We start from the raw sequence: 12,602 nt of genomic DNA, 5'->3' as shown, positions 1-12,602 counted from the left end.
CTTCCCGAGTCCATTGGTGGCTTTCCCGACTCTCTAGCTCCATTTCATCGGGAGTTATTGACGAAAAACCCGTACGACCCTAGTGACGTCATAAATGACGTCACGCAAGGTTACCAATGCAAAAGAAAAGCATTGGACTTTGCAAGAAGTGCATGAAATCACGATACCATGTACGTGGGATAGTTTTAGATCATTCTCGGCGCCAAAATAACAGTTTTTATATTTCCCCATTGACTTATAACAGTGATGTCACGTGACCGACCTGACCTTATGTGACCTTAAAAATTCCCAGATATACAAGTTGTGAGACCTCTGGAGGACACCATGTATGCGTCCTGTAACTTTCATCTCGGACAGCTATGGTCGTTGGCGTCCAAAACAATGTCAGAACCAAACAGCCTTTTTCACCCTCGCGCTTATACAAGATTTCGTTGTAGGAAAGAGGGTTGGATGAGCCCTCTTTTCACTTTTTTCAGATGACTCAGACTTCAATTGAAATTTCAGTAACCCGTGATGTCACTAGGCAGCTTTACCACGCCATTTGTAAGCTCCCCTCCCGAAATCACTATTCGAAACCGTTATCGTGACGTAAAATAAATACATTTATAGAAAGAACACCTTCCTAATTTTTTGCATATTTGTTAACAATGAGCCAAATATTTTTTTAAAGAAATAAAAATTCAAAAAAATTTGGTCCCAAAGTCCAAAAAATACAAATGAAAGAAAACACGATATGTCATATATAAAAAAGCGTATTTTTCGAAATTTTAAAAAATACATATTAATCTCTGTTTCATTGCAAGTTCAATGTTATATAACATTTGGCATTTGAATAATCCGTCTTAGAGTTACAGCCCGCCAAACTTAGCGCTGCAAAGCAAGATCCAAAAAATGTTATACACCATAACACAAAATATACTTATCTGATAAGCCTGAAATTGTTACAGGTGGATTCAGAGCCCCTGATTACCCCAGAGACCAATTTTCGTCAAATTCTGAGAGATGAGGGTGTCAAATTGGAAAAAAAGTGGTACGATCTATCGTGGAATGCCCCAATTGTCAAAACCCATTCGCCCGATATGCGTATAGGTGGCGCCAGTAAGAGGCATTCCGGCAAAACCTTCAGCATATGGGCAAAACGGACCGCTGATCCCACTCCACAGTTCGTCAGTCGGTATAAACTTCGCTATTCTTCATAACTGATTGAACTCCGGCAAAACCTTTGGCCATGGATGACCTTCATCCATGCTTTGACGATTTGGATAAATGCTTCGTCATTTGTTAACATCCCTTCGTCGTTCACCAAAACATCCCCATGTTAATTTCGGCATTCCTCACAACATTTCGTCAAAAGTGAAAACAGATCCGCTGATGTACGGAGAAGGATAAATATGACCGCGTTTCTACAGTGCAGTGCGAAGCATATGTGGCGAAACTCTGGTTTATTTATCCATCTAAAAAATCGGTTCATGAGCGCCAATAGACGTCACTGACATGTTATCGGTTGATTGAACAATGAACAGGCAACAGAGCGTTTGATAGGTCAACCCCACCTCAAACGCCAGGACATAAAGGTATCTAGCCGGCCGGGCCCGGTTCGCCAACTGTCAACCATTCGCCCGTGAGTCCGACCGGCCGCCGGAGGCGTTGTTTCATGACAGCGCTCGGGCGGTGACGCGATTATGACGGACGGCCGGCTTCGTAGTTTGTACCGAAGCGGTTAGGAGTCCGACGATTCGCCGTCTGTAGGTACAGGGACCCGCAGTTGCTACTGTACACATATATTACCAATTTAGAATTGTGCTATTATTTGCTAAGTGCTGGCCATTGGAGAAAGGAAATGTAGCGCAAAGTATGGAGGAATAACACATGTTTCCTCCTAGGACGTATGTTTTGTATAATTCCGCTTACCGCAACATATATTCTTTCAAAACTACAATCGTGCTATTTTTCCGTGCCGGTTGCCTCCCCAGAGCCCGTCCTTGGTATCGCCTATAGCTTCCGTTCCCGCTACGTGAATGAAAGTCACGTGACTACTACACGTTTGCACTCAGTACTAACACACCTAGCCCGAGGGCCGGTCCGTAGCGGGGAGGGGTAGAACGTCAGAGCTCCAGCGCAGTGGAGGTGGTGGTGGCCCGTATCATAAAGAGGCAACCGTAAGCAGAACTACAATGCCGCAGTATGAGGTTATGATACAGTTTTATTTAAATGTATTGATTGACAAGAAAGTGCAATGCTTATCCGATATAATAAAACGGTGTCCAAGGCCTTGGAAGAACTATAAAACATATTCAGCAACGTATAAATTTATGATACAGGCCATGACCTTTCACCTTGCCTCCGGGGAGGACCGCTCAGGACTCCACATACCGAACGAATCGAGGCCTCGCAGCGCGGCGGCAGAGGAGATGGATAAACCATCGCCAGATCTTTCGGTTACTTATGTTTCCAGAAGAAGGGGGTGGAGGGTGAGGGCTGTTTTCAACCCACTCACCAACCCTTTCCTTATTAGCTTACAGCTTACCGAAAAAAAATGCAACACAATGGTGGCCGCCACGGATGTAGCGAATAATTAGTGCCTCAGCCACACCGGTTTTGAGTAAACTAAGCATTGGAATTCAGGCCAGTTATCCTGAAGCATTATTTTATTTTTGTCGTGCATAAGCTGGGATGACGTTAGCCAAGTTGAACGGTTTTAGTTTCAGAACATTTCTGAGGCTAGTCGCGCCAAATAGTATACGGTTGTTGCAAAATGTCAAAAAGAATGTTGACGTGCTATCCAGATGATGGAATTAATTTGACACAAGAAGTCAAAAAGTGGCATCGTTAGTCATCGTGCATGCGTGTAACTGTAAATCGATTCGTCACCTCGGTTCGAGCTCAATAGTTCTTTTCGCGGATGATCGGTTTCGTTTTTTTTTGGGGGGGGGGACAGTTTATGAGCCAGCAACCACCCTCCCCAGTCCCCCCAACAACAATTGTTGACAAATACTGTGATGGCCTAAAATGCCCTCAATTGTGTTACGTATTTGGGGCTCTCAACTTTGACTTGTTAAAGTTATTTGTCTATTCATTACAAAAGCTGTCAAATTTGCCGTATCATTAAACTTTTATTGAGTTTGTATTTCACACTTATCTAAAATGAACAATTTTATCTCTGGCTTCTTTTATGAATGGATGGTCGCATGAATGAACGAATGAATAGCTCTACATCCTTTGAGCATCAGCTGAAATCAATCCTAAAATTTAACCCTCGCCCGTATAGGGGGGGGGGGGGTCGAACGGACCCCCCTAGGGTTTTCGTGAATAACTCGCGTAAAAAGCGGCCGATCGCAACGAAACTTTCAGTACCCTCGCTTTTATCAATTTTACACCTACCCTGAAATTTTCATGACCCTGACCTTAATGACCTTTGACCTGTGACCTACTTTTCGAGACCATGTTTGGCCGGAATCGCGATTCGGCGTATGTTGGCTCGCATTAGCCGCGCGTTTGCAGTCTTTTCGTGGTTTTAAGCGTCCAAACATGGGATATGATGCTGCTCCCATGCATTAGGGTGGGTGTCAAGGTCACCGGAAAGGTCAGGTCAGGTCATTGACCTTTGATGACCTCGGTTCACTTTTTCGAGTTTTACATGTTTTCAGGTCAGTTTTTTTTAGCTGGATTTGAATTTAGCAACCATATGAACATTTACGAAGTAGTTTTGGCACCTTCGTAACATGTTACGAAGCTGTCAGAGGCGGTTGCCACCTACTACGAATACCCTTACTGGTTGACCTGACCTGACCTGACCTGGCCGAAATGCATAAAGGCATCCTCTGTAATCAAAAATAACATGATATTCGTGATCAGCACCCAGAAAAACCCCACAGCAGCCACGCTTTACGACTTTCTAACAGGTCCCGGTTTTCCCCGACTTTTGGGTCATTGACCTGACCTGGAAGGTCAACCGATGACCTAGGACCTTAAAATTGGGTATCATCGGCTTCCTCTAGTGACGGGCAACACGCTCGTTTTTTTTCTGCGAAGCTCTAGCTCGATCAGGGGCGAAACGGCAAGGGGGTCCAACGGACCCCCCCCCCCCCTTATACGTTCGCGGTTGGAAAAACACCAATACGGGCGAGTGTTAATCTACAAGTCTGCAACGAAAAGGTTTAAAAAGCAGTGCAAGTTAGGTGCAGTTCCGAATCTATGCCGTTTTTTTATTAAGTGTCTCATAGCTCCTAAATCTTGAGCCGCTTCTCTCAGGATTCATTTTATGTGGTGCTTACATGCATTGTTCAAGAAGTTATAGTATTCGAGCTAGTTGGTCAAACTGCTATCGCAGTAAATTAAAGTGCTTCAGGCTTCGGCACTTAAAAAACCAATCGATATTTAACCCTCACCCATTTAGGCATTTCTTTTCAGCGTCTTACATGTAGCGGAGGGGCGTAGAATAGAAACCCTCAGCCATTCGGCCCTTGATAAAAAGAGCCAGAGCTTCGCTGAAAAAGCAAAAAAAAAAAAAGCGAGCTGCTCGTGACGAGAGAAATCCGATGATTAGAGGGTCCTGGTCATCGCTGACGAGGAGAAAGCCAATTATTTTTATGTCCTGGTCAATGTTGACTGTTGAGATCCTAGGTCATGTTGACCTCCCAGATCAGGTTAATAACCCAGGCACGGAAAATTGGATCTTGCTTGAATTTCTACAAGTGAGGTTTGCTGGGAGTTGGCTTGCTTCTGATTCCGAATTTGCACTTGCTTTGATCAAAGATGATGCATCAAAGCATTTGGGGTAGGACAGGTCACGCCAGATCACCCATTAGGCGTTCTGCCGGCTATCCATCCATGGAATGTTAACCAGCACTTACAGCCTTGCAACATATTGCATAGGCACTATAACTGATACCTAAGTATGCCTAGTTTTCAAATACTAAAATGGGTGCTAAATTTCAAACCAACACTTCCTAAAAACCACAGTAAAAAGGTGTAAATTTAAGGAAGTTAACCGAGATCATTTCAAGTAAATGCCCTTAGCCTGAGTTTCACGTGACCTTGGCACCTACAACAATCAATGAAACAAACATAAGATAGTATATTTCACATGTTGACACGTCCCTAATCACGAAACGACTATGGAAACACACAGAAGATGTGCGCTGACTTTCAATTGCTATTGTGGCCTGACATGATCTTGAGAAAAATAATCACAGGTTAGAGGTAATTTGGTTCAGGGATTAAAAAATCTCGGAAAAGATGCAAAAATGATAGGGGCTATTTAATTTTCCGGGAAGTTGTAAAATTTATTAACGCCAGGGCACCAAAGAATCGTCGCAATCCTTCGCTTTGCCGCGATTTATTGGTGAAAAACAGGGGGCGCGGTCTATTTACCTCTACTTATACCTATGTGCGGTGAGGGTTAATGTTCATTTTATCTGTGTTGATGAATGTTCAACAATTTCTACATGAACTGAGACCAGTCCATATGAGTATGTTTTTCTCACGGACAATGACAATATAAAAACAATGCGAATAAAACCAAACGTTTCGGACAACAACGTGCCTTCGTCAGTGGAGAAAAATAAGTGTAGGTTTAACATCAATGAGAACTATATGCGGCACCGTCTCGGTCTGGGCAGCCGGGTTGTCGATAAAATGCGCAAATGTTTATAAGCTTCCATGATGTGCTTAAAAAACTGCTGAAAATATATCTCAAAAAAGTAAAGATAACTACTTCATCGATTTTATCGAAAGAAAACATGTCAGCCTAGTTACTTATTTCTTGCCACTGACGGAGGCACTTTTGGTGTGCGAAACGTCTGGTTTTATTCGTATTGTTATTGTATTGTCATTCCCTGTGAGAAAAAAGGATAACTCTTCAGTTAGTAACCATAAGAGCGAAACGGCTTAATGTAACACAATTCAATGTGTATACGAAACCTATAAGTCCCTAAATATAATCCTATTTACGGCTTTTAAAAGGATACAGCTTATACAGCTAAGGCATACATTTTTTCTGCGTTAAGATAATATTCATTTATCTCCGCAGAATATGGTAAATTAGTGCTGCTGAAGTTCGCTTTCGAAGCGTCTCCTCCAAGCATTCTACAGCTCTCGTGCGATTTTGGATCACGGAACATGGCTGGGCGCGGGACAGGTCGTCTGCGAGCTTGGACGGACCACGTGACCACCTCCTCCCCTCCCCCTCACTCCCGTCCCCTTCCCCAGCAGGGCGTCCGATCTAACCGCGCCCCAGGCAGTCGGCTCGGTCCGACCCTCACTGGTCGAGCCACGGCCCGGTGCCGCCTGAGTTTGTGCCGGGTGCAAAGCTGGAGCAGTTACTAGCGCCGGAACTAGTAATCAGCACGACCATCGTCAGATGGCAGGAGTGAATGGAATAGGCGGTTCCAGGTTTCAGAAGGAATGGGGCAGGAAAAAGCGCTGAAAACAATGTTTTGCTGATATAGCCATAAAAAGTTCACTGAATTAGGAGAGCAGCACATCAGTTTAAAGCCCTTCAGATGGTGGTTTTAATAAGCACACAATCATTTCCCAATTCGCCTGCAACGGTGTCACAGGCCAAGAATACGCTGAAATACTAGTGTGTACAGAAGCAACTGCGGGTCCCTGTACAGCGTGTCCCAGAATTGACCGAACACTTTTAATCAGCGCAAAAGATAAGTCAGTAGGCGGAACTATGGTCAAGCGTACCCATTTTCGGGAACGCATTTTCGTTCCCATGTTTGGGAACGATAAACCCAAATATGGGAACGCCATGTAGGCATTATTTAAAACAAGAAAAAGAACCGTTAAATGACGTCCAAAAAATATAAAACGATCGTGAACCACCTGATATTTGTCTCAATATTGTTGCGAAAGAGTTTGATATTGTAAGGCCCATCGTAGTTTCAAATCGTTTCCCTATTTCTAAAGCAGTCCATCATCCGGGCCGCGAGCCTAAATTTGGGAACGCTCTCGTACACTGGCGCTGCAAGCGTCCCTTATTATGGGAACGGCGTACCCAAAAGTGGGAACGATTTCACCGACGCCTTTAAGGGGCTCTTTTCATTAACAAGCATCACGTCCAACGCCGCAAATTATTGTTAACGCAACAATCATCAGATGACCTTTCCGGCAAGACCGTCGCATGTTTCGCCCGGTCTTCTGCGCTTTTATTCCCGTCGATCTCGCAGCGGGCACGCCCCCCTCTGCAGGATTACGTAATTCACAACGCTCAGCGATGTTCAACAAGGTCTTCCATACCTATATCCACCGTTCGCGCCGAGGGTGGAGACATGTCAAGCACCTGTCTGTTTATCACCGATAGTTGACGAGCACAAGGAAGTATCCAAAAATGGGAACGCTGAATATGTTACACCCTCAAAACACCTAGTCCCAATGAAAATCTAGTTTTTTCCTTTCTTGATGAGTGTAAGTGGCAAAAGGCCTGGTAGGATGGGCACGAGGAATGATCGAAATCAGCATAAAAATTATAAATAAGCCACACAGAGCGACCTATATAAGAGAAATTCCCCCGAAACGATCACGCTTAGAAACACGGAAGACAAAAACCACGCACATGACGCTCCTTATAAAACAACTCTAAACAGCTAGCATCCAAATAAAATATGTCTATCTGGGATGATATAATACAGCTGAATAATTTTAAACCACTGAAACTGAGTTTACAACAGTAGTTCGGTAAAATCACTGACGTTCCATGCGGTCGTGCGCCCCGACACCAAATGTCACCAATATTACCCCCGGACTGTCCGCGTGTTCGCTTGCATATGTCAGCATCTGGTGTCGCTAGTATGAAACTTCATAACCAGGCGAAAATTATTATAATTAACCTCAAAATGTAAAAACGCTTCATTTTCCTTAAAATTGCAAGTTAAATGTAGTATAACCCATGTTTTCACCATTCCGTCATTTCAAAAAATCATTAAAAATATCATTCGACGGTCAATTTCCTTGTGCAACGGTCAGATTAAAGATAATTTTATAGAGACTTAGTAGATACTTAAATTAGCGTGCACTTTTTTGAGACGTGATGCACTAATGAGTTTTAGTGGGCGAACGGCCGAAAAATTACCTTCCGTTCCCATAAATGGGAACGCCCGTTCCCATATTTGGGAACTCCGTTCCCAAAAATGGGAACGTTCCTATATTTGGGTACTCATGACCATAGTTCCGCCTACTGAAGTGTAAAAATAATTACACTTTTTTCTTTTTATCGTCCGATATAGCCAATAAGGGTAGCTTCGAAATGGCACATGCAATAGACACGCTAGCTACAACATAAGCCGACAATTGTAGCTAAATGCCAGACGATGCTGGCTTCAGTTGTTTTATGGGTCTCCCAAAACTGGTTGTAAGACAGTTTTCATTGACCTCTTGCCGTTGGATACTATAAATATTTTCGGTTAGCTTTGCATCCAAAATGTTCTCAGGCCATAAGGCATTCTCTCCCACAACCAAAAATTCTGCCTACACCACTGTTGCGCTGTTTTTTTTTTTTTTTACATCTGAAGTGGAGAACATCCATGCCTGAACATGGCGTGACCTTTGGCTTCCAACAGATTTGGTTTCCAGAACAAAGCCCTTTATGGCCATTCAGTTCACGACAACCAGTTATTACGAGCGAGCGAGCGCAGCGAGCGAAGCGAGTCTTTTCAATATAAGGGGAAAATCTCAGTATGAGCGGCCCGGCCGGGCCCGGCCTGTATCGTTTTGAGAGGCTTATATCTCAGCAACCGCTGGACCGATTGGCCTGCGGTCTTTTTTTGCTGGGTAGCCCCATCCCTTCTACCCCGTAATTGACTACATTTGATACATCTCGGTGACCGGCGTGGCACGTGCCACGTGAAAAGTCAAAGGTGTTCAAGCTGTTTTGCAAAAGTAGTGATTTTGAGAGGCCCATATCTCAGCAGCCGCTTGGGCGATTGTCTTGCGGTAATTTTTGTAGGGTAGCTGCATCCCTTCTACCAATGGTCGGACACTCTTGATCTATGTGAGTGACCCCCTCTGCACGTGCAAAATGCAAAAAGAAGAGGTGCCAAATTTGTTCCCATTTCAATAACTCGGTAATTACTGGGGCGATTTCGCTGAAACTTGGCATATAGGTAGGCACCCACCAGGCAATGCATTCCCATATGTTGCGGTTAGGGTGCTACTGCACGTGCGCACGTGCAGGAGGCGCTCCCAGATCTCGAGAACGGCTGGGCCGATTGCGCTCAAATTTGGCACACGGTTGGGGACCAGTTAGTAGGGTGCCGTGCAAAAGTCAGTTTGGACCCCGTTTGCACGTGCGCACGTGCAGAATGCCGCTTCCAGATCTCAGGAACGGCTGGGCCGATTGCGTTCAAATTTGGCACACCGCTAGCGACCGGTTAGAAGGGTGCTTTGCACAAGCCCGTTGGAAGTACCCTCTCACCCTTCCGCACGTGCAGGGCTCGCAATCTCGCTCGCTCGTTCTTCGCCCAAAAGGCGTTATACTGGTTGTAATGCTTGAATATTACCGCAGTAGCAATCAGTGTTAACGGTCGTCTTTGGGGCATCACGTGAAGCTGAAGGAGCGCACCGTGGCTCAAAATGTTTCACACTTTGATTTTCGACGAGTGCCTGGCCGTTTCGGCTGTTGGGGCGTTGTCACCATCTGACGTCCACACACGACTTTTTTGTGTCGCTTCAAAGGGCAAAATACCTTCGTAAGACCACAAAGTGTGTTTCCATTCACTTTTTTGTTGCATATGTTATGATTTATGGCTGTTTTGTAGCGATTTGCGCTGTCTTTCCGTTAGGTTTGGCATATTTTTCAGATGAGGGGCCCCAAATTCCAAAATTTTGTCGAAGATAGTGGTCAAAAGTAGACTGATGTTTCGTAGCTAACCCTGATCTGTCCTTTAGCTTGTTTTTGGGTGGATGGGTGGCGTTTGTTGTCCATGACATGACAACCACCCGCTTGACGACTGGTGCATGCTCCTTTTTGGCCGAGCCCAGGCTTGTCGATCTCTTGCTCTCTCTGGCTTCGCTGGCGCTGATATAACTGTGCTTTGCTCAATGCTCACCCCTGCCTGCTTGCAAATGAGATACTGGAGCTCTCCAGCAAGAACCATGCCGAAAGTCCGTTTACGAATTCAGAACTGCACTTTATTCACCATGATTGCCTTTTGTTTGCTGAGGCTGAAAACAAAAAATGACGACCCTTTGCTGACTTTGGATAATAACTGACTCGAGTCGTGACCGGTCACCAAAAACACACAGTCTCAAAGCTCGATAGCTAAGGCATGTCTTATAGAAGTATAATGCTCGTATCTAATTAGAATCGAGCGCAATCGTACTTTTAGCCAGGAAATAAATGTTCGGTCAATTCTGGGACACCCTGTGTACCAACTCGGATTAGCGCCGGTAGTCTCCTCTTCTCTGTCGCATAGGAACCACACGTTTCGGAATCTCATGGTTAATTGATTAATTGGCTAGAGGCCAATTAATGCAAGTTGCAATGGAACACGAAGCAAACCGTATCCATGAATATCTGATTAACAATAAACATTCAACATGACTAGAAAACCACAGCTTTAGGACATTTCGATCATTGCCGAAAGTTTTAAATCAACAGTCATTGTTAACGCACAGTACCGATGAATTTTGCACATCGAGTAATCATTTTGTGAAATGTCACTCAAAACATTATCATAATCTGGTATGACGTTTTGCCTGTGACGAACATTGTGCTCAATGACAAACAGTTATGCAGAATGGTTAAATGGAGTCCAGCCTGTTTCGCTGACCATCAGTGATGCACATCGCCGATGGGTTATGCTGAATGACGCTTGTTCAAACTGATGCCGAAACGGTTATGACGATTGGCCATCGAACAACGCAAAAAGGTGTAACACCGTAAAACGAAACGACAGTTACTTTGATCGCCTTGCTCAATGCTTCAGATTAGTAATGCCGCCCGCGTTTTGTATGAGCTCACGTAGGGCTGGCCATCACCAGGAAATGACGTGAGGCGACACGTAGTGCCCATTGTTCTCCGCATGACACTTTTACCGAGATGATGGATGATCAATTTTCCTCGGAAATAACCAGCCCCAGACGTTCATTGATGATTTTCCTTCAAAAGTTACCTACTCACGGTCGTTAAGTGTGTGATGTTGCGCTTATATCAGCCTTCGGGCGAACGGACTGGGAAACGGACTGGGAAAGATGTACAATGTGTATTGCATCCTGGCAGTTGAGAGTCAACAGAGAGTCCGACCCCCCCCCCCCCCGACCCCGCCGACGGGGGGTCGGGGGGTAGCGACCCCCCCACTCGTCAGAACCGGGGGGGGTCGACCCCCCACTTTTGGCGATGCTGAGTGGTGTGACGCCCGCGCCCCTCCCCCGCAGGTGGTGTGCGAGGTGACCACGGCCAAGGAGCTGGACGCCGCCGGCAAGAAGGAGCTCGAGGCCGCGCTCCAGGCCTTCCTGAAGAAGGGCGAGGTGCTCAAGTACTCGACCAAGGTGGACCCGGCCCTCATCGGTGGCATGGTGGTTACCATCGGCGACAAGTACGTCGACATGTCGATCGCCTCCAAAATCAAGAAGTACACGGCGGCCATTTCGTCGGCCGTGTAGCGGCCGGGACGGCGGGCTGCGCGCCCATAGACGGCAGGCGTGTGAGTGTTTACCGTGCAATGTGACCTGTTGTGCGCCCGTGCCGCACGCAGCCTCAATACAGCTGGGGGCCGGGCACTCGGCGTGTTGGCGGCGGCTGGACGACGGGGACCTCTCACCGTCACCGAGTCATCCGCGTCTGGTGGACAGCTCACTCACTGGCCGCGTGGCAGAGCGGGCAGACGCGGCCCCCACTGGAGGGGTGTTCGCGGCGCTCGGCGTTGGGTTGTCCCACGCGGAGCTGATCGGGCTGGGGACGCGGAGTGCTGGCGGTATCGTATCGGGGCGGCCGCAGCTGGTGTGTCATTGCTGTGCCGCGGCGCGGACATCTCGGTGGTGCGACCGCAGCCCGGGCACGGCAAAAACCTTACAGCTACACACCGCCGTATCGGTCACAGCAGATGCAGATATGTATTCATCAAGGGTCCACAGCGAAAGGTGGCTTCTCACCTGATACGTAAAGCAGATAAAACCGATAAAACATGGGGTAAGTGGACATGACATCATCATAGCACACACAAATCACGCACACGACATTCACGCCAATACCATCTCAGTGACGTCTGGTAAGAATCGCGTTTTTGCCTCTCGACGGAACGATGGCAAATACGGATCCAAGTTCATGTCGTTCAACATCGAGACCCCCTGATACACAGTCGGCGCCTCCCCGTCTCGGTTCGGGGTCGTGGTTGTGTCAATCTGCCGGCGTGCCTTGTGTTGTGGTCATGTAGGTCGCGGGCTAATGGACCGATGGTTTGGCTGATATATTCAGGAGTTCTCGTGGTGATAGCTCGCTGGACTGCGCAGATAGTGTGGTACTCGGCTAACTCGTCAGCTTGCAGCCAGCCGAGCCGCACGATGACATCGGAGATGTGGTCAACTGGTCACTGCGTCTGCGACCGCTGACGACCCGCCCACAAAAGTTTATGATCTTCTGTACGCGAGTCATCTGTGTC

General features: G+C 46.4%; 1 protein-coding gene across 1 annotated transcript in view; it reads left to right on the top strand.

The window, feature by feature from the left end:
• LOC122381043 (ATP synthase subunit O, mitochondrial-like) overlaps positions 1–11,724 on the top strand; it is a 36,418-nt gene extending 24,694 nt beyond the window's left edge. The window contains exon 3 of the mRNA XM_043364745.1: positions 11,380–11,724. Within this exon, the coding sequence (XP_043220680.1) occupies positions 11,380–11,607 (228 nt within the window). The 3' untranslated portion in view covers positions 11,608–11,724. The remainder of the gene's footprint in view (positions 1–11,379) is intronic.
• The last annotated feature ends 878 nt before the right edge of the window (positions 11,725–12,602 follow it).

Source organism: Amphibalanus amphitrite, unplaced genomic scaffold (assembly GCF_019059575.1).
Source record: "Amphibalanus amphitrite isolate SeventyFive unplaced genomic scaffold, NRLGWU_Aamphi_draft 000112F_arrow, whole genome shotgun sequence".
Lineage (NCBI taxonomy): Eukaryota > Metazoa > Arthropoda > Thecostraca > Balanomorpha > Balanidae > Amphibalanus > Amphibalanus amphitrite.
Note: the sequence above shows the minus strand (reverse complement) of the source record. Positions and strands in the feature narration are given on the sequence as shown.